Source organism: Ixodes scapularis, unplaced genomic scaffold (genome assembly GCF_016920785.2).
Source record: "Ixodes scapularis isolate PalLabHiFi unplaced genomic scaffold, ASM1692078v2 ptg000005l_1___fragment_1__unscaffolded, whole genome shotgun sequence".
NCBI classification, from domain to species: domain Eukaryota; kingdom Metazoa; phylum Arthropoda; class Arachnida; order Ixodida; family Ixodidae; genus Ixodes; species Ixodes scapularis.
In genome coordinates, this window is record NW_024609885.1 from 917559 (window position 1) to 942156 (window position 24598).

General features: G+C 48.0%; 1 protein-coding gene across 1 annotated transcript; it reads left to right on the forward strand.

Moving 5' to 3' along the window:
- Positions 1–21854: 21854 nt before the first annotated feature.
- LOC120847378 (piggyBac transposable element-derived protein 4-like) lies at positions 21855–24067 on the forward strand. The gene is made up of 2 exons (XM_042287557.1): positions 21855–22437; positions 24036–24067. Exons 1-2 carry the CDS (start codon positions 21855–21857, stop codon positions 24065–24067), a joined length of 615 nt encoding a protein of 204 aa, XP_042143491.1.
- Positions 24068–24598: the final 531 nt, after the last annotated feature.

Sequence of the window (24598 nt, forward strand, 5' to 3'; positions counted from 1 at the left end):
TTCCAGACTTCATGCCAAAGATCAGCCTGATGCCTCTGCGAAGGGGTGGGCGAGGAAACGATTTTTGTGCACAAGTCCTACTCGTTAAAAAAAAAAAAAAAAAAAAAAAGAAGCCAAATGCCTCGGGTATTTTGGGGGTAAACAGAAAGTCAGCTTCGTTTCGGCTGCGTTTGGTTAGCGAGCCGAGTTCCCGGCGATCGCGCCTTTGGCCAGGTCCGCACGCCTCCACGACTATTGCGTGCTCCCGGACACCGCCGGGTACCCCCCGCTGCTCTTGGAAGATTCTCAAGTCCGCCAGCGCAGTTTCAGCACCTCTCCAAACGTGTGAGCAGCCGGCCGCTGAGGCTTTCTTCACCCCTTAACGGTCACTCGTTTTTTGGCTGCTGGAGTTAGTGCTAGGCGCTAGTGGACCGCTGGTTCCTACACTAAACATTTTTTTTTTCAGTCTCCGTGCGTCGAACCACGCACAAAAGTCCCTGGTCCCACTGCCATCCTTTTTTTTTTCTCGTGGCAGCTCTGCCGGTTTCCAGTTCGAACTTTGCACGCGAACTGGGAGCACATGCAACTTTGTTTAGTTGCGCCGGCCATCAACAGAGGGCAATACGTTCCACCCGTGGATTTCACCACCTCTGTTAGACTAGCAGCAGAGAAAAACGTCTTTTCACTTTTCTTTTCTTTCTTTTAGCAACATTTGTAGGTTTTTTGTTCGTAATCAAGCGCAGTTCGGCACTTTGGCGCAATAAACATGGTTTTTGGGGTTTTTTTTTTTGTGCTTCGGCATGCAGCCCTGTGGATCGGATCTACGCTTTGGGGCTACGCAGGGCACCACTAGCTGGTTTTCACTACATGTAGTGGCGTAGTCTGCAGGACTAGTATAATCTAGTGCTCTAGGGAACTTTGTACCTTTTGAACAAGTTACTGTGGCCTGTACAGCACAGGCCACATTACCAGGCTCTCCCTCTCGGCCTCACAGCCTACACTTAAATACAAATACCCTGTGTCGCAAGCGGCTGGGGGAATAGTGCTTCATATTTTTTTTTCCTATTTATTTCAGCATGTCAGGGACTCATCCATCACCTAGCGTGTTAGCAAACCTTTGAGAGGCTGTATCCCTCAGAGGAGATTGTCTGCCACCTGTGCGACAAACGACTAACTTCTCGCATCTCTCTGGGGGGCACTACGAACATGTTCATAGTTGTCACTTCGTACGGAGGTGCTTCTATTGCCTCGCCAAAACGTACACCAAGAGCACCTCTATGTCGTCTCATTACACAAGGTGTCGGAAGAAACCATTAGTATCGCCCACTTCAACCGTAGTGACGAACGCCGACTCACACAGTGTGGCCAGCAACGAGCTTCCGCAGGCTTCCACTCCTTCCCCTGCAAGTCACACCTAGGAGAAGGAGCACCCAGAGTTCTCCCGGGACTCCAAGAGGGCAGACATGTCGATGCCCTTCACAACCAGCACCCCTGCTTTGCGTCTCCCACCAGCAGGTGACTGGACCACGGAGGACGTCAGGACTTTGGCGGTCCAAGAATTGTCGATGCCCGCCAAGATGAAGTTTACCAACAAAGAACTCGCCAAGGGGTACGCAGGGGTACCTTGGCAAACCATCAAGGGCATCAGGGGGCGGAAGTTGTACAGGGACTTGCTACAGCAAGAACAGCTGCGGAGCAGGTTACCTCGGCCGGACTCCAGGGTTCCTGCACATGGTGAGCCCCCCACTGCCACTCCAGGGGGACCACTGCCATCAGTGCAAGATTCCTCCGGCCTGCAGACGGACATACCCTCATCACCCCTCACCACGTCAAGACCACAGCGGTGAAGCGAGAAGTCCGTACATCATTCTCCAACCCCGGTCACCCCCCGAGATATCCCCCCTACACCGGAGGCAAGGCCCTGGACAGAGAGGGACACTCAGGCACTCGTGCTGTGCAAGCTCGAGGCTTCTCTGTGCATGCGTAGTGACGAAGAGCTCGCTGCATTGATGCCAAGAAGAACATGGCAGAGCGTCCGGGACTACCGTCTGATGCCCCAGTGCGCAGAGGCGATGCGCAGGGAGCTCGGCACGCGACGGGGAAAGGATGTCTCACCCTTACTCCGAACTTCATCCCTTTGTGGCCCCTCGCCAGACACCCCGCCAACTGTCATCGTTCCTGGTCCCTTTGCTAAATCCATCATCGCAGAGGTCACACGTACATTGGCACCGCAAACTCTCTTCCACCAGCAGAGTTCAACGCGCGGTGGACCGTCTCGGAACTGACGGCACTGGCCAGGGCAGAGATCACCTGCAAGGACCACCCTCATATGAACCTTGCTTTTGCCAGGGTATTCACCACCCAGTCCTCACAGGGAATCACAGGGCAGCGAAATACACGCCATTACAAGGAGATCCTGGAGACCTTCAAGGCGGCGGCACACAAGCAGCCGGTTCCTATTCAACCGGTCCGCGTTCACGACGCCGGATCTGCCTGGGTGCGTCTGCAGCCCGCACCAGGAACCCCTGTCACCATCGCTCAAGGGTTGCTGGACCCCATCAAGATAGGAGAGGACCTGGGGAGAGGGGAGGCACCGAGGGCAGCAAGAAAAAGAAGCATCGTCTAGCCAAGAACCGTAACCAGCGCCGTCACGAACGCTATGCAGAACATCAACGGCTGTACAGTCTGGGGCCTAAGGTGCTCGTCGACGAGTTGGGGCTGGACTGGGCTGACCCAGCAGTCCTCTTCTCGGAGCTCCACCGGGTCTACAACCTTCTCATGTCTACACCACCAAGACCGGTTGACGGGTTCATAACATCCGAACAAGTACTCAACGTAGAGGTGGAGCCGTTCACCGAAGGAGAGCTCCAAAGAGTGCTCAAGAACACCGACGCAAAGACTGCCCCTGGCCCGGACGGCCTTACCCTGAACGAGGTTTCCAGATTCCACCAGCCATTCTTGCCATCATTTTCACCAACTGGTTGGCCTTCGCTATGCTTCCCGAGGACCTCAAGGTGGCCAAGAGTTTTCATACCCAAGTCCCGCTCGGCCACTACTGGCGGAGACTTCAGGCCCATCACCATCTCATCCATCCTACTGCGCATCTACACAAGGGCGCTGCTCCGACGGTTCGCGCAAGATCACGTCTTCCACGACCTCCAGGGTGGATTCGGCGACGACAGGAGAGCTTCATCCAACATCATTCTTCAGGCCCTCATGAAGGCGAGGAAGCAGGCTCGACAGAGCTTCTACAGCCTGAGCCTCAATGCCTGCTGTGCCCCGTCTGCGGAGTGCCGGAACTGCACCACCCCATCCACCTGGCGGGCGCCTTGCACCAAGCTCGCGTCGCCGCGGACTGGGCTCGCCGAGCCGCACCACCTCCTGCTGCACCTCCGGCAGCTCCCCGCCCGTTGAAAGTCGCAGAGGCCATCCGGGTGCTCCGCCGATTCCGCCCGGATCTGCTCCGCGACCCGGCCCACGAGGAGGCCATCTTAGACCTCGACCTCTAAGTGGGAGAGGTGTGGGGCGCTCGGCCCGCCACACGGCGGCCAAACCGGCGACTAGCGGGGGGGCGGCTCCCGGTGCCCATTGCATACGCACGGGCTTAAAAGGGGTGGCCAGTGCGGCCGACAGGAGTTGCTGTCCCGAGTCTTGGCCAGGTCGGGATCCAGGAGTCATGGTAATAAACCCCGCTTGACCCCAAGGAAAGAGTCGTCTGATTGATCACCTGCGGCGGACGGCGGAAGTCGAACGCTACAACACTCCAGAAATAGTGCCACAAAGAGTGCCACAATGATTACGAGTATTTTACCTACTTTTCCTTCGTTCAGCACGTTCCAAATGGAAGTGTAGCTTTTCAACAATTATTTTTCACAATGGCATGTTCTTTAACAAAGGAAAGTGGTACACGCATTTATTATGGGCATATAACTGAAAATCAAAGCAGAATACTAATTATGGTCTTTATTTCCAAAAAGACAAGATACTCTGGGTGCCTTGCAAGACTAGGCAGGTAGACGGGTCCGTATGGAGGAGCGTTTGCCAGCCAGCCAGCCAGGGCAAACACTACAGCGTACCGAAAACACAAAATCGCTACATTGCGCGAATAAACTTTAAACATTAATTCATAGACGTTGCAACATCCATGAAACACATACAGGCCGTGGTAATGAACCACTAAGGTTGAAACCAGCTACGCTTCGAACGGGCTCGCCGCCGACAGAAGTGGTCCGGGATGGAACGCCAGTGCCACCTGATAGATTCTACACAAAGTGCCTCACATGGAGGCCGCCGCTTTTTCCACTCCCCGCCTTATTCTGGTTCGCTATAGCTCGTCTGCTCACTGTGCGATGACGTAAAGGCGGGCCCTGCAGAAATCACAGGCTTGAGGAGAGCGGAGGCCGGCGCAGCTTTGAAACCGGCTGCCGTGGCCCGTGTCTGCCCTCGGGCAGAGTGTCGGGGGCCTCCAGCCTTCTAGTTCACCATGGCTGACAGCCAGGAATGCGCAGATTCAGATTCCTCACCCCCTCGGGCTGCCAAGAGGACAGACTATTGGAGCTGGGAGATCCGCGGCATCTCTAGCATCGGAATCGTTGGGTGGGTGTCCGACTCCTCTCGGTTCTAGGCGCAAATGTTACGGGCATGGTGGAAATCGATATAAGTAAAGCTCCCCGCCCCCCCCCCCCCCCCCCCCCCAACCTGCGTTCACGCCGCTTCACAGCGACAGTGTGTGGCTGCTAAGTGCAAAAGTATTAACCCACTTGGCACCCCCCCCCTCCGTACACGCCGCGTTGCGGCGTCCAGCTGACAACCCAAGCCCTGCTTTCCTTCATTGCACATCCGGAAAGGAAGTCTTATACCCTTTAGTTCAGCAAAATTTTGTTGGCAACATTTTTTTCTTAAGTGTTAATCATAAAAAAGAAATGTAGTAAATATCGACAAAATAAAATGTTCAAGAAAAAAGAGAAAAAAAAAGTAAGTCCACACTGCAGACCGAACCGGGGTCCGCTGCGTATGAGGCAGACACCTTGCCACTTAGCTACGCTACCGCTTCGGAAATTCATTCTAACCATTCGTTTTAAACGAGTTTCAAAACGTCGTGTGCATAGCAATTTCCAGTCAACGTGCACGCGCCCGTGCATATAATTTTACTCAATCAATATATGCTCGAAGATCCGCCTGCCTCCAAGGGTGACGGACATGACGAGCGAACGGCACATTCAATGCCCATGTCCACATGCCCGAGGGCTCGAACCGTTGCGCTGACTGGGGTTTATTCAAGCCCTTCAGAGCTGTTCTTCAAGATGATTTGCTCAAAGTATCTCGGTAAGTGGCCAAAAACCACTGCAGAAAATACTGATGAGTAAGACTAGGCTGTCTTATCAAAACATTTTGTGGTCTTCGGACGAAGGCCGAGTGTTTCTTTTCTCGTGTTACTGTATCTAACTGTATCATCTTGCACCCGGCGGTCAAAATGGCGGACGCACGCACATTTTCGCGGCTCCGGTTATTCTTGGTTTTCGCCACGATCCTGAAGTTCCGAATCGACAATTGTACAAGCGTCGGGGCTCGTGATGGCTCCAAGTACTCTGCCAGCCATCCTCAAGGCGGCCTATCCCACAGTTGGACCCGTGCTCCCTTGTCCCTTTCAAGCTGGGCTGCCGTCAGGTTTATGCCGGCTAGGCTTAGCGGGCCCGACCGCTTCAATCGGGCTGCTCAGGAACGCCGCCGGTACTTCGCCGGTGACTTCACAAGTCATGCACTTCGGCATCACCTCGTCTGGTGCATTCTGCTCGCCGGTGACGTCGCGTCCAATCCCGGTCCCCGGCATTCTGTCTGTCCCTGCTGCACCAAGCGAGTGCGGGATAACCAGGCTGCGCTCTGCTGCCACTCCTGCACAGGCTGGTTTCATCGCGGCTGCGTCCACCTGTCATTAGCCCATTATCGTCGGTTGGGTTCTTCCAGCGACCCGTGGTTCTGCTTGGTCTGTTCGCTACCCCAGTTTTCTGATGACTTCTTTGAAGTTCCTCTGCCTCCACCTGCGACTTTGCCCAAAGTCGCCGGCCCCCCCGTCACCCGCGGCGACGGCGGTGTTTGCCGGCCTCCTCGAAAGGACGGTGGACGTGCGCCGAGAGCAAAAGGTGTGAACAAGGCACTCACCCTGTGGTACACCAACTGTCGCAGCCTCAAGAACAAAATGCAAGATTTTCATGCCACCGCAAGTTCACTGCCTGACAATGCGATTCTTCTGCTTACGGAAACCTGGCTTGACTCCAGCGTGCACGATGGTGAGCTTCTAGGCACACCGCATAGCATTTTTCGGAGGGACAGGGAGTGCAGGGGGGGAGGGGTACTGGTCGCCACTCCGTCCGGCCTCACAGTTGATAGAAGGTACGACCTCGAACACCCCGACCTGGAGGCGATCTTCCTCGAGCTTCACTTGCCTCATGGCACTGTTCTACTCGGGTGTGTGTATTGCCCGCCTTCGACGCGGAACTCTGCCTACCAATTACTTGACGCTTCGGTAACTCGTGCCCTGCTGAAACCCTATCGGGACATCCTGCTTATCGGGGATTTCAACTCTCACATCGACTGGTGGAACAATGACGAACCGGTTCCTGGTGACGCCTTCGACGACCTGCTCCTAGACGCAACGTCATCAGCCGGACTCTTCCAGGTCTGCCGCAGCCCCACCTACCTGCCACGGAACAGCTTCCTGGACTTGGTGTTCACCACCGATCTCACGAAGATCCTTTTCCTGCGACGTCTATCCTGGACTTAGTGGAAGTGACCACATGGCTGTGGAGGTATCGTTTGCCACCTCTCTGCCCCGGAAGGGCCACTTTGCCCGCACCATATGGAGGTTCCTCGAGACGGATCACGCTCACCTTGCAAGCCTGGCCCACTTTGCGCCTTGGGGTATGACAACTATGGGCAGCGACTATCTCTCAAACTTCGATCTGTGGTGTGACTTTGCCTGTGCCATTCAGCATGATTCCGTCCCCCACTCACTTCGGTCAACCCGGCGGAAGAGGGCTCCTTGGATAACACCTGACATTATCAAAGCCGCCAGTCGCAAAAGGGCGCTTTTCAAAAAGGCGGCACGGTTGCAATGTGCAGAAACGCTAAAGGCAGCGAAAGATCTTCAGCGAGCACTGAAGTCCTCTATTCACACTGCTCACTCCAATTACGCCCGCAACATTGCTCTTAAGGCCAAAGAGGACCCGAAGCAGTTCTGGTCTTATATGAGCAGGCTGCAGACCAGCAGCAGCAAGCCATGCTTCTTGACCGATAATGGGAGCGTAGCGTCCTCCCGTGACGTTGCACAACTGTTCGCTCGGCACTTCTCTAGTGTTTTCAATGCTGCTTCATCTCCACCCTGCATCGACTCTCTGGTACAAGATATTGAGGAGAGCACAGCGTGCCCCAACATGCCTATGCCTGACATCACCCTGACACTTGACCACCTCAATGATGCCTTGGGTCAGATTAAGCCCTCTCTCTCGCCGGGCCCCGACAACCTGCCGCCTGCTTTTCTCAAGCTGCTCTGCCCGCAGGCGTCTCCATCCCTTATCAACATCTTTCAGTCCTTACTGGACAATGCTGTGGTCCCAGATTCATGGAAGAGGGCCTTGGTGACGCCCATCCACAAGGGCAAAGGCAAGCCGGCGAATAACATTTCTTCCTATCGACCGGTCTCCGTGACATCAATCCTCTGCAGGACCTTCGAGAGACTAGTCAATCGGAGTCTTTTGAACTACCTGATCGACAGCAAAACCCTCTCCATGTTACAGCATGGATTCAGGCCAGGTAGGAGCTGCGACACTGCCCTGGCCACCATCACACACTACATCAGTGATGGCTTGGATGCCCGCACTCCTACTGACCTGATCCAGCTTGATTACAGCGACGCCTTCGACACGCTTGATCACCACCTTCTCATCAAGAAGCTTGCCGGGGTTGGCGTGCGTGGCTCCATGCTTCGCTGGGTCGCACATTTCCTCATCGGGCGCTCACATAGAGTTGTGTTCCACGGATCGACATCCAACGACTATCGAGTACCCTCGGGAGTGCCTCAGGGCTCGGTCCTAGGACCCACGCTCTTCTCGATATACGTCAACGACATGCCAAAGCATGATGGTACCCTCCTGGTCCAGTACGCCGACGATACCACCATTCTGGCTCGTCTAGATTCACCATCATCCTACCATCTCCTTCAAGATCACTTGACGCAGGTCGTGGACTGGTCCATTGCCAACCACCTCAGATTCAGCCATGCCAAAAGTGCCGCTATGCGCTTCAGCGCACAAAGGAGAGTGCAGCCCCCATGCTACTCGATGTCTGGCACCCCTGTACCGGTGGCTACACACCTCCAGATTCTGGGGGTCACGCTCACTCCCACTCTCGACTTCACCATCCACGTGTCGAGTATTGTGGCGAAGGCTCGCAGAACTCTTGGATTCGTCACCAGGGTCTCGCGCTTTTGTGGCCCGGAGGCCTTTCGAGTACTCTACACGGCCCTGGTACTCCCACGCCTCGAGTATTGTGCGGCCATCTGGAGCCCCCATCAAGCTCACCTCTCACAGCGCCTGGAGGGAGTTCAGCGTCGTGCAACACGGACTCTCCTGGCACGCACCTGTTGGCCACTTGCCAGGTCACAGTCGTACGAGGATCGTCTTAGGGGAGTGAACTGGCATTCTCTTGACCACCGGCGGGTCGTAGCGCGTGTCAAACTTTTGTGCCGACTCCTGGACGGCTCAATGTGTGACACTTATTTGGAGAGTGTTGTTCGGATTAACAGGCGTTCCGGGCAACCTGAGCAGCTAAGGGCGCGCACACTCCGACATGGCCACTCTTTTGTCCCAGCTGCAATTGAAGCTTTCCTGGCGGCTCCCCTAGACATACGTGTGCCTTTACCTCAAGACAGGCAGGACTCTGTGCTTCTGTGTCGGGCGTTTTCGCGAGCCCGGGGCAACCAACGTCCCTAACTCATCACGTGGTGTGTGTTGCGGTGGGGGGCGGTCGTGTGTGCCTCGTCTCCTGGGGTGCTATGTTGCGGTTTTTGGGGCTCCTGGGGGGCTTGGGGGGGGGGGGGGGGGGCTGGCGTCGTCGACTAGGGCGATCGCAGATTGGATGTTGACAGAAGAAAACAAAATCAACATCCCATCTGCGTTTGCTGCGTTGTTGACGTCACTTCCTTCTTCCGGGTCTCCTGGGGGTTCGGGGGGCGCGACGTGGCACCCCTGGGGTGCTATGTTGCGCTTTTTGTGCTCCCGGGGGGCTGGGGGGGGGGGGGGGGTGGCGTCGGCGACGCAGCGGGCGCGGATTGGATGTTGACAGAAGAAAACGAAATCAACACCCGATCTGCGTTCGCTGTGTCGTTGGCGTTGCTTCCCTCTCCCTGGTCTCCTGGGGGTGCGGGGAGCGCAGCATGGCCCCCCAGGTGAGCTCGGAGACGGGGCGCACACGCCCTTTCTTCACAGCGTCTTTTTGTGAAGGGACAAGCTTCCTACCACAGGGTGGGGAGCCCTAATGTTGCACCTTGTGGTGCTGTGTGTGGGAGGGAAGGGGGGGGGGGTTCATTATTGTCCTTGGAGAGTGTTCTGCAAATCCGGCACTAAGACTGCTTGGATTATTATTTTTTTTTTTTCTCTCAGTTGCTTGATTGTTGTTTCTCTGATTGCTTGTTTTCTGCTTTTATTGTTTGTTTCCTGGGGGGTTGGCCAGCAGACGCTCTCGCGTACGGGCTTTCGCCTATCTGCTCTCGCCTCGCACGCCCCCCAGGACACAGTCCGCTCTTTGTGCTAATAAAGATTATTATTATTATTATTATTATTATTATTATTATTCTTTTATCTGCTTGCTTGAAAACCTGGTTGCGTCCCACCATTAGCTCTGAAGATAACTTTCCGCCCTATTTTGAAATTTTTTTCATCGCGATCGTGACTTTTTTTTGCGAGGTAGCATAGGAGGTGGTGTGATGATTGCAGTTGACAGGCGGTACAACTCAAAAAGACGCGAGGATTTAGAGGGGTCCCCTGAGTGTCTATCGGTTGAAATCGAGTGCACAAAGCGGGTGTTTTATTCGGATTGTTTTATCCCCCTCCTCAAACTACACCTCATCAGGCGTCTTGTAACATTGAGAATATAGTGAAAGAGTTGTATAGGTGCAACCTTTTGATAATGGGGGACTTTAACGCTCCAGGTATTAACTGGACAAATTTAAATGTTCACACTGACAACTTTTATTGCAAGCAGAAATGCAGCCGTCTACTGAACTTCGTATCGTTTTTAGATCTCAGACGGCACAATTATGCTCTTAAAGGGGTGCTCTGGCAATTTCTTCATGGTCCCCGATTGGCTTGAAATTTTGCTAAACTCGCCAAACAACATCGCCAAAATAGTATCCCAAATATTAGGTCAAAATAATTTTTTTTCACGAAGTTATAGAATTTACAATTTTGGTCCTCACCGTGTTTCTCAAACTGAAAGTCTCTACTGGCAACAACGAAAAAGTGACGTCAGTTAAAGTGCAGGGGTTCACTCTTTGGACTGTAGAATTTGTTCCCAACTGATTCGAAGCAGTTTCATGGTGTCAAATGAATGCTTTGGATGCTCGCTCCAATCCCCGTGCTCCAGCACGGAACAAATGATTGGCATATTCTATTTTTTAGACTGCTCGCTCGACTGGCAAGCCTGCCCGCCACTGACGTCACGGCACTGAAAAGTGCGCGTATGTTTGAATGTTGGTTTTTGCACCATTTTCATTTGCCGCATTGGCAATAACTATTATGAATTTCGTGATACTAAATAGCATACCGGAAAGGGTAAAGGCCGGGGAGTCAGGAAATATAGTTAGTTGAGGCAGCTAAAAAAATCGCCAGAGTACCCCTTTAACAACCAGGAGAATTCTTTAGATTCATGTTTCTCTAGTATGGAACGCGTTTCCATCGTTCGGAGTCAATCTCCATTGGTCCCTGAAGATATATATCACCCTGCACTTGATGTAGTGTTCTCCCGTATTTCACCAGTTTGCACTCCTCCTTCCTAAAGATGCCTTCCTCACACCTCGTATAGTAATTTCTCGGCAGGCGACTACATTTAAATGCACTATTATTTTACGGATGTCAACTGGGCATCTGTTCTTAAGCCTATCAATGTGAATGAGCAAGTCACTTGCCCCACGAGAATTGTTCTGGGGGCTATGGAGATATGCATTGCATTAAGAACGTCAAAAAATTCTCACTTTCCTAACTGGTTATCCTTAGAACTAAAATCTCTCTTGGTCAAAAAAGACTTCTTGCATAGAAAAAAAACAAAAAAAAAACTGCCTCTCAAAGTGGGAAGCAGAATTAAGAGCGCTAGAAAACAATTCAACCGTTTAATTAACTGTGATCAAAAACTTCACCGCGAGTCTGTAGAATAGGATCTTGTGAAATATCCAAAGAGATTCTGGAGGTACGCTAGTAAGATCGGAGATAGCTTCCGAATTTCATGGAGGCGATGCGGTGAGTGTACGTAGTTGTTTACAGCTCATCTTGGTTTAGTCTATAAAAACGACTCCGACTCGACGTCTCCTACGTTGTTTCATTTGACTGGGTTCGGCAACCTACTCAGTAGCATTCATGTCGATAAAGAATGTGTTGCGTTATGTATTAAGAAAATGAGAGCCACATTATCTGCTGGAGTGCCAGAATACCCTCAGAAATACTAAATCTTATCCATTTTGTGCACTGTACTTAATAACTTCCTGAGGTCGGGGATATTTCCAGAAAAATGAAGAATAGCTGTTGTGGTTCCAATATTAAAGACAGAAAATAGGGCTGATGTCCTTAACTATAGACCTATCTCTCTCTTGTTCCTTCATTTTCCAAGCACTTTGAAATGGTCATACATCAATTCTCGTCTCTTAAGTTTCGTAACATAGCCATCCCTAAGACACACGGTTTAATGTCCGGCCGGTCAACTGCTACAAACCTCGCAACATTAATGTCCACCCCTTCTCAGGTCGTTTGTAATAAAGGTCAGCTGGACGTTATCCGCTTTGACTTGAGCAAGGCCTTCGACATTGTTAACCACACTATTCTCTTAGCGAAGCGTTCCGCCTATGGAGTGTGTGGCTCACTTCTGGACTGGATTAAAGACCACCTGACAAAAAGAATCGCGTACATCCGGGTTAACAACATAGCCTCTTCATTCTACAGGGCTTCCTCTGAAATTTCTCAGGGATCTGTTTTAGGTCCCCTCGGGTTCTCTGCTTTCGTAAACAGCGCTTCCCCCCTGTTTTCTAAGCCTTTATTTCTGCAGTATTCAGATGACATAAAACTCTACAAACAAATAATTCGCAGTGACGATTGCATTGAGCTTCAAGAGGATGCATGTTCCTTTTAGAACTGGTGCTCGGTTAATGATATTTGTCTTAACCAATCGAAAACCATGGTTAAGACATTTTCACGGAAAACATTGAATACCATTTTTCGCGTACAGCATCCGCAGTGAGTTCTTAACGCTTGTATTTGAGATGAGGGACCAGTGAGTTACGTTTGATTCAAGCTTACGATTCGGTGATCCCATAAAAACAGTTATGAACTCGTCTCTCAGCACATTAGCACCACATATATCATAACAAAAGAATTTAAAATTCCGTTTACGTTTCCGACACTGCACCATTCGTTCGCGAGATCACAACTTGGGTACGCCTCAGTTGCATTGAACAGCATTTCTAAAACTCCTTGGCACTCGACAAAGTTCAAAAGTTCATTTCCATCTTAGAACATCACTACGTTAAGAGTGGTCCACATAACTTCAATTATGAAACTGATTTTGAACTTGTGAACTTGCTGAGCCTGCATCAGTGCCGGGCTAAGGTAAACATGTTGCTCTTATTCAGAGCTCTTCACGATTTTATTAACTCTCCCCGCCTTTTGTTAGAAGTGAGCCTTAGAGTGTCACGTGCGCTTACACGACATCAATCATTCTTTTATACCTCTCGTCATTGTAATCGATTAAGCCCTATTCTTAGATTGACCGAGTTCTACAACATGTACTCTGATGCACTCTATTTTTTGTTTGTGCTGCAGAACTTTTGGTCATTCTGTTTGCAGGCAGTTAATGCTTGAAAAGGGTTGATAAGTACTTGTGTGTCACTACAATATCATGTACTTGCATTTGTTTAGAATATGCAAGCTTTGTTGTAGCTTCTACGTTGTTCATCTGCTTGTTCTGACTTCTCCAACTGTCTTCTAATTTGCGACTTTCCTGATGTCACACTGGTATTAATATAGCAATACTAATATATTTAATATTAGAACACAGCTCTAAGGTGCCCGTTTCCATGTTTCGCGATATCAGCATAACCGCGCTAAATTTAGCGGGAAAACTGATGTCACGTGACCTTAACACCGATTCAATTCCCCGCTACATCTAGCGGAGCAATTGAATTTCTTCATAGGTGCAAGTTATTTTTCCTTGCTAAAGTTAGCAAGGAAACTGACTTGGAGGAGGACGGGAGAGGAGGGGATAGAGGAAGAGGGGCATACCCTCCCCTCCGTACCCTTCCCCCTCCTCCTCAAGAGCTGCACTCCAATTTTGCGTTAGAGATTCGTAAACATCTTATTTTTTTCAGTTGAATGTAAGACTGTACATGTCAGGACTCAGTACATTTAAGACTGGTGAACTCCATTCCACCATTGCCCTGGTGTTTCCATTTTAATTTCCTTTTTTTTTTGTCTCACAAGTGTGCCAGAGCTAAGACTCAAGGGGTTGTTCCTGGACACTCAAACACTAATTGATTGATTGATTGTCATTGATTGCTTGTCAGCGATTGATTGATTTATTGACATACTGACTGTGCGTGGATGCTATCTCCGCAACGGTCTTTCTGCTCGGCACGGTGTCCAGCCAGCGGTGAGGTGGCTCATTCACCGAAAGTGGAACCAGCGGGGGGAGCAGGCGGCACTGCCCAGTCGAGGCCGGGGCCGTTCGCATCCGATTGCCTCCGACCTCGGCCGCGCAATGAGTATGCAAGAGCGCAGGAGCCAGTGGACTATTTTGTTGCACCGGCGCCCACAACCATTGACTGTTCCTGTCAGGGGTAAAGCTAGCTGACCAACTACAGTTGTTTCTTTTTTTGTTTTTTTGTTGGCTTTGTTTTTATTTGTGTTTCTCACAGGGGCACAACCAGCTGGCCCACCTCATTGTCTTTGGCTATTGTTTTTTTTATACATTCATTTTTGTATCGTGATGCAGCGTGACAAACTTCGGAATGTTCTGTGTGCTCCAAGGCCCTTTTGAGGAACGGCAGGATGATAAGGTGCGCCTTCTGCTTAGCCTCCTGCCACATCGGGAAGATGTGCTCGAGGATCACAGAAGGCTGAGGATGGGTGAGGCAAAGAGCCATTAATATCATTCTGCAGGGAAAACGACACCAGGAACACCGAATGTGACGCATGGCCGTCACAGCTCTCTTCCATTTTGAAAGAGCTCCAGATGATGAGGGCTAGCATATAGACTCGCTCCAGCAGCTTCCTTGAAAGTGGACATCCTTTTGGCATTAAGGCGCGTCGTCAAGCAGATGAAAGACAATCAGTGGAGTCCAGGCCTCAATGGAATTGTTTTCTGCCCAGTACAACACACTTTTGGCAGCGGTCACGGCTAATGACCAGGTCATTAACGAGGTCAGGGCTGAGGTGATGGAGCTGAGAGGCCATATGCATGAGCAGGCCAAAGAGATCTAGGCTCTCAAAGAAGAGCTTAACACCAACGAGCAGTATGGCCGCCTCCCTAATCTGGAGATTCAATGCCTGCCTCAGTGACCTCAAGAACACCTTGGGGAAATCATTGCAGACATTGCGCGAAGAGCGGGCGTCTCAAATTTCCGGCCGTTCAGGTGCTTGCCATACACCGCCTCCCGAGTGGAAAAAGCGGACCCCACCAGTTTTGGTGAGGTTCCAACCGGTTGGCGGCAAGAAAAAGTGGATGACGGCTTGCGGTAGGTTGCACGCACTAAGCAAGGGGTCATCGCTGCAGCGTCTGTATTTCAATGGCAACCTCACTAGGCTCTACCGAGAGCTCTTCTGGATGGCCCATTCCCACGCCAGAGAAATGCACTTGAAGTTTGTGTGGGTAAGGGACGTCAATGTCTTTGCAAAGATGGACAAGAAAGGCCGTCCCATCTGAATTTACTGACACGCTGACCTGGAAGAAATAGTGTAACTTGATGACTTCGTCTCAGGTTTTTTTTTTAGGCTGACTATCGGATTTTTTGAGCCTTATGAGTAACTTGGCACTGGACGGCGGCATCATATATACTGTGGTACACGTAAATATTCGGATCATTAGAAAATATTGGGACCAGTTCTGTTTTTTTGATAAGAGGTGTCATCGCCAACGTTATTGTGTTTGTACTATCGGAGACCAACGCTCATGAGTGAGCAACTAAATGTTATCATCTGGATGGTTTTAGTAAGTTTTGTTTCACACGACAAAGCAGAAGAGGGGAAGGTACAGCCGTATTCATAAAAAAATGGGCGGCATGCAGAATGTCAGGATCACACACACACCCGAGACAATATACCCAAGGAGCAAGAGGCAATATCTATGAATCGAGACGAGAGCCACAGGCACGTAAAAACATCGAGGAAGTTTTCCCTTTCCTCCGGCATCAGTCAGCGAAATGGTTCACCGTCTCCAATTTCCAGTGACGACTTTCCAACCACGTTTCAAGAGAGTCAGAACGATCCTGCAACGCCGGAGGCAGGCCCTCCAAACTCGCCTGCCACGCCGCTTAGTTGCACACGGGACCAAGACACGGGGGGCATTCCACCTCTTCTCAGAAGATCAACACAGATGCGCCAGCCACCTACGCGGCTGGGCATTTGAAAACTTGTTTTTTTTTAAGGGGGATATTTTGCCTTTAGAGGCACTCGACTTCCACCAGATGGTGGAAGTCGAGTGCCTCTAACTTCCACCATCTGGAAATCGAATCGAAAGCTGCAGATCTATGTGGAGGGACAGTGGTTAAATGTAAAAGAAATGTGGGCTTCCTGCTTCAAGAGTGAGCTAACTGTTAGAACTAATACAGAAGCCCAAAACAAGATGCTCAAAGAGCACTACTTAAAATGCCACAGTGGACGAAAGAGCCTGATAAGTCTGCTGCAGATGATGAAGACATTTCTGAGTGACAGGGAGAAACATTTCTCAAAAGACAACTTGCACTTCTCCTCAGGCCACAGAGTTTATCACTAGTCTGTACCAACATTCCTGCACAACAGGCCACGTGCCGTGGTCAAGCACATAATGGCAAGTCTACATGCTGCCGGGGACATTGATGCGGACCACATAATCACAGATGAGCCTAGTGGCATATTTCATGTTCAAAGTGCTGCATCGGCAAATGCTTCTTACCTTGCACAGTTCACCACAACAAGCTGCAGTTGCCCTGATTTTCAGAAGACGAGACTGCCCTGCAAACACTTTGGTGCCATAATTTTGAATATCCAAGGTTGGTGCTTCGACAGGCTGCCTGCCTCTTATAGGAATGGTCCATTAATGAGCCTTGACAGCTTAACTGTCTCGGATCTTGCAGTAGCCACCCCATCGGAAAGGTGTGGACATCTTGCGGCTAATGTGAGTAAAGATTGCAGAGCCACAGACACCACACTCCCAGACTTGAAACATCGGGAAAAGTTGGGAATAAGAGTGCTGAAAGCAAAAGTCCCAGCTGAATTTGAAAGGGGAAAAAGCTTTTCCTACTACTGCACCAGCCAAGATAACCTGAGTGCTAGAACTGCTTAGAGAGTGCAGCTCCATGCTTCACGAAGAGACACCATCTGTTGGCGGTCTGGGTCTGTGCGGCTCACCCACAAAGGGGCACTCCGGTCAGTGCAAAAGACAATCGGGCAACTGCAGCCTATCCAATGTTTCTGGGCTGAAACGACACTGCCCTCTTCATCAAGAGCATTGGCGTGCACGGGGACGTGTTTTGGAAAAGGCAGCCATACTACGGAAAGCATACAATGTTGCACCAACATGAGTAAAAATTCAAGATGGGGGAAAGGATTCCAAGATCTAAATTTTTTAAAGAGAATTCGATTTTAACATGTTCCAAATTGTAATATAGTACATTCTGTGGGACGTGGTTGTCCGTGAATGTTCCCTTAGAACCACCTTCAACCCTCGCTTTGTTTGTGTCCGTTTGGTTTGAATGAATGATTGACATGTTTCCAATTTTTATGACACTATTATGTACTCCTTGTATTGTACACTTTCTAGTACTCTCATCACACTGCAGAAGTGTACAGTATCCTGTACGATTTTTTGGTCCAAACACAACATTCATGCTTTGTTTCACTTTACTCATACAGATTAGCACTAGAAAACAGATTTTACCATTTAAGTGGAGGCCCAACTGGCCCACACTAGCTCATTCCATTACGTAGTATCTTGGGTAAAAACTATTCAGGTGTGAAAAAAAAACACAAAAATTTGGCAACTGCACATTTGTGTAAGCTGTGTCAAATTCTCTACCTATGAAGACACCACCTGAAGTGCACCAGACGTGTTGATTATTCAGAGTTTCCTCACCTACCTATTTTTTTCCATAAATCATCAGAACTTTCTGTGGTGCCTCAGTGAAACATATGGGGTACACGTACATAGCATTGCAATTTCTTTAGCGATGCAATGACAAATTTTTTTTAATTTCGAGGTTTATTTTATACTAGGAAGTTTAACCAAATGAGAAACATAATGAACAACCATGCACTTGCATACAAGTACCAAACACAGTACTGTACAAACTTGATACACCTCCATATTTTGTGTAAATAAAAATTTGTTTCACGTGGAACACTGTTCACTGCAAAAAAACCTGTCAATAAGTGCAGTTCAAGCGTGCCTAACGACACCTTCCCTAGTTAAACTGGACTTTCCCTTTAGCGCAGCTCGTCCTCTCTTAAAACAACATAGTCATGCCCTACAATGACCGATAGCCCATAAGTGCAATAACGACAGATATCTTTGCAATTTCAAGATATGTTTATGTAACGTAGAAACTTGAGATATTGAAATAAAGAATAACTAACAAATACTTCGTCTCATCCTAACATCAACTAGCCTGTGAGGTTACAAGCGCGAGCTCCTTGCATTGAATCATACTACCTCGGCTGCACGAGCGCACGTTCACCGGGAGTACCACAGCTACTCGTTCACGATTGTAGGCTTTGCAGTTAGTCCATCTCAGGATGAAAAGAAGTGTAGAAGAAAGTACATTCAAGTCGACACACTTGCGAGAGCAGCTGCTTAACCACACAACACAGATATAATAAATAATGTACAATGACACAAATCTCAATTGACTCCTGAGTGCAATGTGTTGCCTCTGCTACACTGTACTTGTACCACTTGTACACCAAGAGGGGCGGTTACTGTGCAGCGCCAAAGAAAATGTGTTTCTGGAGCAATTTCTTGATTTTGTATGCGTCAGCAAATATATACATTGTTAATGACTTCAATATAGACCTGTCCACTGTATCTGCTTCGCAAACTCTATTTACCTCTATTCTCGAATCAAATGGTTTTAACAATTTAATCGAATGTCTAACATTTGACCTCTTCATAACAAATAATGATAATGAACATGGGTATTCTGGCGTAATACTCAGTGATGTCAGCGACCCTTTCACCATTTTTTTTTTCATTTATTAGAAACTTTCGCAGTAAAACATCAATACCACTACAGGAACCAATATTTGCTCAACAAATGAATGCCCAAAGATTGGACGTTTTTTAATGCCATAGGTAATACTGACTGGAGCTTAGTATACATAAAGAAACAGCAGATGAAGCTCATAACATTTTCTTGTCTTCTTTAACTAGGATTCATGAAAATTGTTTTTCATATAACAAATAGAGAAAAGCAAAAAGTCGAGAACGCCATGGGTCACACCTGAACCAGTTCGTAAAATAAACATACCGTAAAAAAAATCTTTTTAAAAAATTTATTAAAAACAGGGATCCAAGTCAATTATGTGATTATAAATCTTTCCGTAACAAACTGAATTCCGTACTGAAACATGCTAAATTGAATTACTACAGTTGAACCTCGATGTAACGAAGTCGGTAAAATTCGCAATTTACTTCGTTACATTGAAATTTCGCTAAATCGAAATTTGGCTTTAGCATGCAAAAAAAAAATTCCGAAACATTTTACGGGTATGAAAACTCACCGAAAATGACATTTATTTAGGGGCGAAGTAGTCCGCGAGTTTTGCTTGCGCCTTGTCCGACAGTAGCAGCGGCGTCATACGGCGTTCGAGCGCCCAGAGCGCTTGCACGGCATCCTGCTGCCCATGCGACGCCGTGTACCTCCTCAGTACGTCCATTGCGTCGAGCACTTCCCGAGTGCTCGTGATCTCGGCAGTTTCTTCAGGATGGCGTCCAAAACGTTTGCTTTCTCATCCAAAGAAAGAACTTTACGTTTCCTTATGGCAGCAAGCACGTAAGTGAACCGCCCGGTTAAAAAATAAAGCTGTTTAGTTTAGGCAGTTTAGGCGGTGCCAATGTTTCCAACCTACACAGCACTCTTCACCGCACAGTTTACTTGCCCCCTTGCCACCCTTGCCCCCACAGTGATGCTTGCGCCGCTTGCGCCCACGCTCGCAAGACGATAATCGGTCTTTTCGGTCTTCTCCTAGATGGCACTGCCCGTGCGGTCGCGCCATCACGTCGCTCCCCCGCTGAAGTTGGCTCCCGCGCTACCCGCGGTGCAGTGGAGTGGACTATGGTTATCAGTGAATGTCAGTGGTGATGCTGGTATGCCGTGTTAACTTTTTGCTCGGCATTTTCTGGCCAGCCTCGCGGAATCCGCTTTGCCGCATGCCTCGCCGGCGCTACCGGCGCCGCATCCTCGGGCAGCCTAGGAACGTTGGAAGGCCTGTCCCCGTGAAGTAACCTATCAAGCGCTCGCGTTTGCGCATAATTTTTTTTTTTAACCACAATTTTTTTGCGAAGTTGTTTTTTAGAGTTGATTTATTTATTGCCTTCTATGGCAATGGCACTTCGTTATAGACTTAGACTTCGTTATATAGAGACTAAAAATACATGGGGTCTATGGGCAAGAAATTATGAAAAATAAAATACTTCGTTAAATCGAAGATTTCGTTACATTGAAGTTCGTTATATCGAGGTTCGACTGTATAACAATCTGTTCAATAATACCGTAAGACAAAAGGGAGATATTTTATGGAAACTCAAATTTTATAAAACCAGTTGAAAAATGTTCTCGTTATAATGTTGAACTAGATGGAAGCAAACTGCCCGACTTACAGGTTGCTACCACTTTTAATGATTACTTCGTAAATTTGGTACAACCAGCAAATTATAGCATAGATCCGTCGGTAACATCGCGATATGTTCCTAATGAATCTACGTTTTTTCCTACTACAATAAGTGAAGTGATTAGCATGTTCCTAAATCTTAAAAACTGCTGATCCCAGAACATAAGTGGATTGCAAATTAAACCCATCAAATATGCCATTGATATATTTGCTCCTCCTGTCACGTACATTTTTAACCTCGTTTTAACAACCAGTGTTTTTCCAAAAGTGCAAAAGGCAGAAGTAACGGAGCTGCACAAAGGTGGTGACAAAAACAACCTCACTAACTATAGGTCGATATCAATTTTACCGATACTGTCTAAGGGTCTTGAGAAAATAATTCATTCAAGACTAACCAACTTGCTTAGCCCTTAAAAGCCCAAAGGGAATATGCTTCCCACTTCGAAAAAGGCGCCATAAACAACTGATGCAAATTTTTTATTTTTTCTGTATTGTGGCGCCATCTAGCCACATGCCTAACAAACTACACAAAATTATTTTGAAGGTTTTCGGTGCATCCACTAGGCGGCGAGAATGGTTTTTTTCCGGCAAGGTGGCATGGCTTCGGCTCTTTGTGCTCGTACAATTTGCCGAAGAAACTTTAGCCTGAGGACGGCAAAAAACAACTTCTAAAGGTGCATATATTTAATTAATGTCTCTACGGCATCTCGTGCATCGATTTTAACCACTTATAAGCATGTTCATTGCGTTCATTAGATGCTGTAATGGTTTTTCCCGACCATAGGTGGTGGGAATATATTTCCCTATGGGCCTTTAGCAGAACATTATACCTGCGCTTGTTTCTCCACAGATGTCGAAGTTCTTGTCAGTGGACAAGGCACTGGATGTCTTTTTCTCCCTGCCTGATGACCCAAACCAGTCAAGTGACAGCGAGGAAGTAGAAGACGGCGACGATGTTCCGTCGGGTGCGGTAACCCGTTCGGAAGTCCAGCCGAGTAGCACAGCGTCACAAGGAGCAGCACAGGTGAGTGCGTATGATGTGCACTCAAGTGATGACGCCAGTGATGATGAAGAGACTGCAAGTGAGTGGACAATACGTTCGCTTCCCCACCGAAGCAACATTCCCGATTATTGCTGCCAAACACCTGCAACTCCTAAGCTTCTTCCAACGCACACGCCAATAATGATCTTTGATGCCCTGTTCGGAGGTGCTTTGACCATACTCGTTGAGCAAACGAACATATACGCCAAAGAAACCAAAAAGAAAGCTTGGCAGGATACCGCAGCTGAAGAAATGAAAGGATTCCTAGATATTCTCATCAGAATGGGCATTCTTCAACTTCAAAACAGACGGGACTACTGGTCCACGGACAGCGACCTCGGAGTGGCATCAGTTAGCCCAGTGATGCCAAGAGCACGACTTTTTCAGCTTCTTCGATCACTGCATGCCAACGACAACAAGACAGCGACTAGAAAAGGAGACGTCGGCCATGTCCCTTTGCACAAACTTCGACCTCTTATCACAGAGCTGATGAGAGTATGATTCTGTTCAAAGGAAGGAAGTCATTCAAACAGTATATGCCCATGAAGCCTATCAAATGTGGGTTCAAAGTATGGGTGCTTGCTGATGCTACAACTGGCTTTATTAACCAGTTCGAAGTCTACACGGGCAAAGAGGGCGATGGCGGTGGGCTCGGCTACAGGGTAATCCAGAAATTCACTGAGGAACTTGTCGGGACGGAGTGTCTGGTAGTGTTCGACAACTTTTTTAGTTCACCCGAACTCATGCAGGACCTGTTTGACCACGGGATATATGCCGTGGGAACTGTCCGTGCACAAAGAAAAGGTCTTCCTGATGTTGTGAAGAACAAAAAGAAAATCAATGAAGGCGACCACAACTACAAGGTGAAGGGAAATGTTGCTGCGATCCAGTGGCAAGACAAGCGGCTAGCCAACGTAGTAACAACAGACCACGATCCTTCAGAGACGGTAACAGTGGAAAAGAAAAATAAGGACGGGTCAAAGAGAAGCATCAAGTGTCCACTAGCAATTGTGCAGTACACGAAGCACATGCGGGGAGTAGACCGCTTTGATCAGCTGCGAGAGTATCACACCGTTACTCGTAAGTCAAGAATATGGTGGATGCGAATCTTCTACTTTCTTCTGGACTGTGCTCTTGTGAATAACTTCATCCTTTACCAGCTGTCAGAGGGGGAGGCGAACCACCAGAGTTTTCTCCTAATACTTGCACGCCAGTTGGCCAACGGCTATAATGGAAGGAAAAGGTCAGCCACGACCGCTTTTCGACGCGTCTTGCAGCAAGCAAGTACCAACAAAAACCTTGGCGTGCCAGATGAGGTGCACCTGTCCAACGGGCCACATTACCCACAGGGCAAAGCAGCCTACAAGAGGTGTAGGTACTGCTCCACGGCCAAAAATGACAAAAGATCAAAGATCACATGCACAACTTGCAAAGTACACCTTTGTGTGGTGCCCTGTTTTGCCAAGTGTCACCAAGAGTATGTGTGGCACTGAAGGCCCAGAGGGAAGAATATTCCCATGCCCTAATTAATGGCTTTCAATTAGTATTTTCATACCTTTTATTATTTGTGCTTGTGCAGCAATAAACATTATTTCTAGCGAGTTTCATGTTCCTATCACTGATAGAAACATTATGGGCTTTTAAGAGTTAACAAACATAATATTCTAACTCACAATTTGGTTTTCGTAAACACAGGTCGACAGAAACCACACTATTAACACAAAAAGAATGAATTGTTGAAGCATTTAAGAGGAAAGAACTCATACCTGGAATATTTATTGACCTTAATAAGGTGTTTGACAACATAAATCATGATATACTAAACCTTAAGCTTCACGCTTATGGTATTAGAGGAAGCGCAGCATTATTAATTCAATCTTATTTATAGCCTCGGTCTCAATCTGTTTGAATAAACTTTTCTTTTTCTCCACTTGACACTATTACAACAGGTGTGACCCAGGGCAGCACATTAGGCCCTCTTCTCTTCATGCTTTACATTGACATTATCAACATAATGACATCAGCAAAAATAATAGCCTATGCCGATGATATGACTTCTTTTTACTGGTACTGACCCGACTGATATAGCTTCAGAAGCAAGTAGCTCTTTTAGAAATTTGCAAAGATACATCATTGCAAATTGTCTGCAAATAAACCCTTATAAAACTAGAGCGATTTTCTATAGACCCAGAAACAAATTAACTTGTAGGCCAACATATCTTCATTTAGACAACCAGAAAATAGAAGTTGTAAGTGAAATGAAATCCTTGGGTGTTCATTTTACAGAACACCTCACATGGGACTATCATACCATTAATCACATCCGTACAAAGCCGAATGGCTGGTAAATAAATGGGCTGGTAAATAATGCCGAATGCCGAACAAAGCCGAATGGCTGGTAAAAAATGGGCTGGTAAATAAACATAGATACAGCCTACCATGCAATATTAAGAAAATGTTATACAATGGCTCATTTTGTTCCTCACCTAACATATTCTAATCTCCATATGAGGTACAACTAATAAACATAACACACATATCCTCCTTCGTGCACAGAAAAAGTCAATTAGAATAATAGCAAATCTCGCATAGAATGAGAGCACTGCTAATTATTTGCAGCAGTTAAACATCCTAAATATATCTTTCCTTTACAAACTAAGACTCACGTGCCTTTACAGATATGCCCTACTCGCAAATAACACCTTCATAATTGAATTTTTTAATCTAAACAAGCATCTCACAAGCCATAATACACGACATGCAGAACCATGGTTTGTGCCGACATCTCAAACAACATATGGACATGAATCAAAAAGGCACAATCTAGCTTACTTACTAAACAAATTGATTCAATATCACGTCATACTTGAGGTTGTCACCAAGCCCCACGTGATATCCCTGTTTATGACGCTCACTGACACTCACTAACAAAATCTCACGTCTTTTGTTGACTACTGCTCCAATTTTATTGTATGTGTGTAGTTTTGTATTTGTTATTTCATTTGATTTGTAAATGAGTGATTAGGAAACATTGTCATCACTGCTCTCTCTGCCGTTTCAATCGGGGCAGGGACCTCGTCAAGTAGCTGAATGCAGCTTTTTGTCCTTGCCCCTCCGCTCCCTGGAGAGGAAATAAAAAGTATTATATATTTTTTCAATACTCTTATGTGCATGTGTTTATTTTTAGGTTTAGAGTGGCTATGCTATGCTATGCTTGACTTTTTAACTGCAGGGTGGCATC

What these genes read in the sequence shown, in the direction of transcription:
- LOC120847378 (XM_042287557.1), top strand. Translation starts at nt 21,855, where the DNA reads ATGATTCTGTTCAAAGGAAGGAAGTCATTCAAACAGTATATGCCCATG. An exon ending in AGAGTATCACACCGTTACTC is followed by an intron (nt 22,438 to 24,035) that starts GTAAGTCAAGAA and finishes GTGCCTTTACAG; the next exon opens with ATATGCCCTACTCGCAAATA.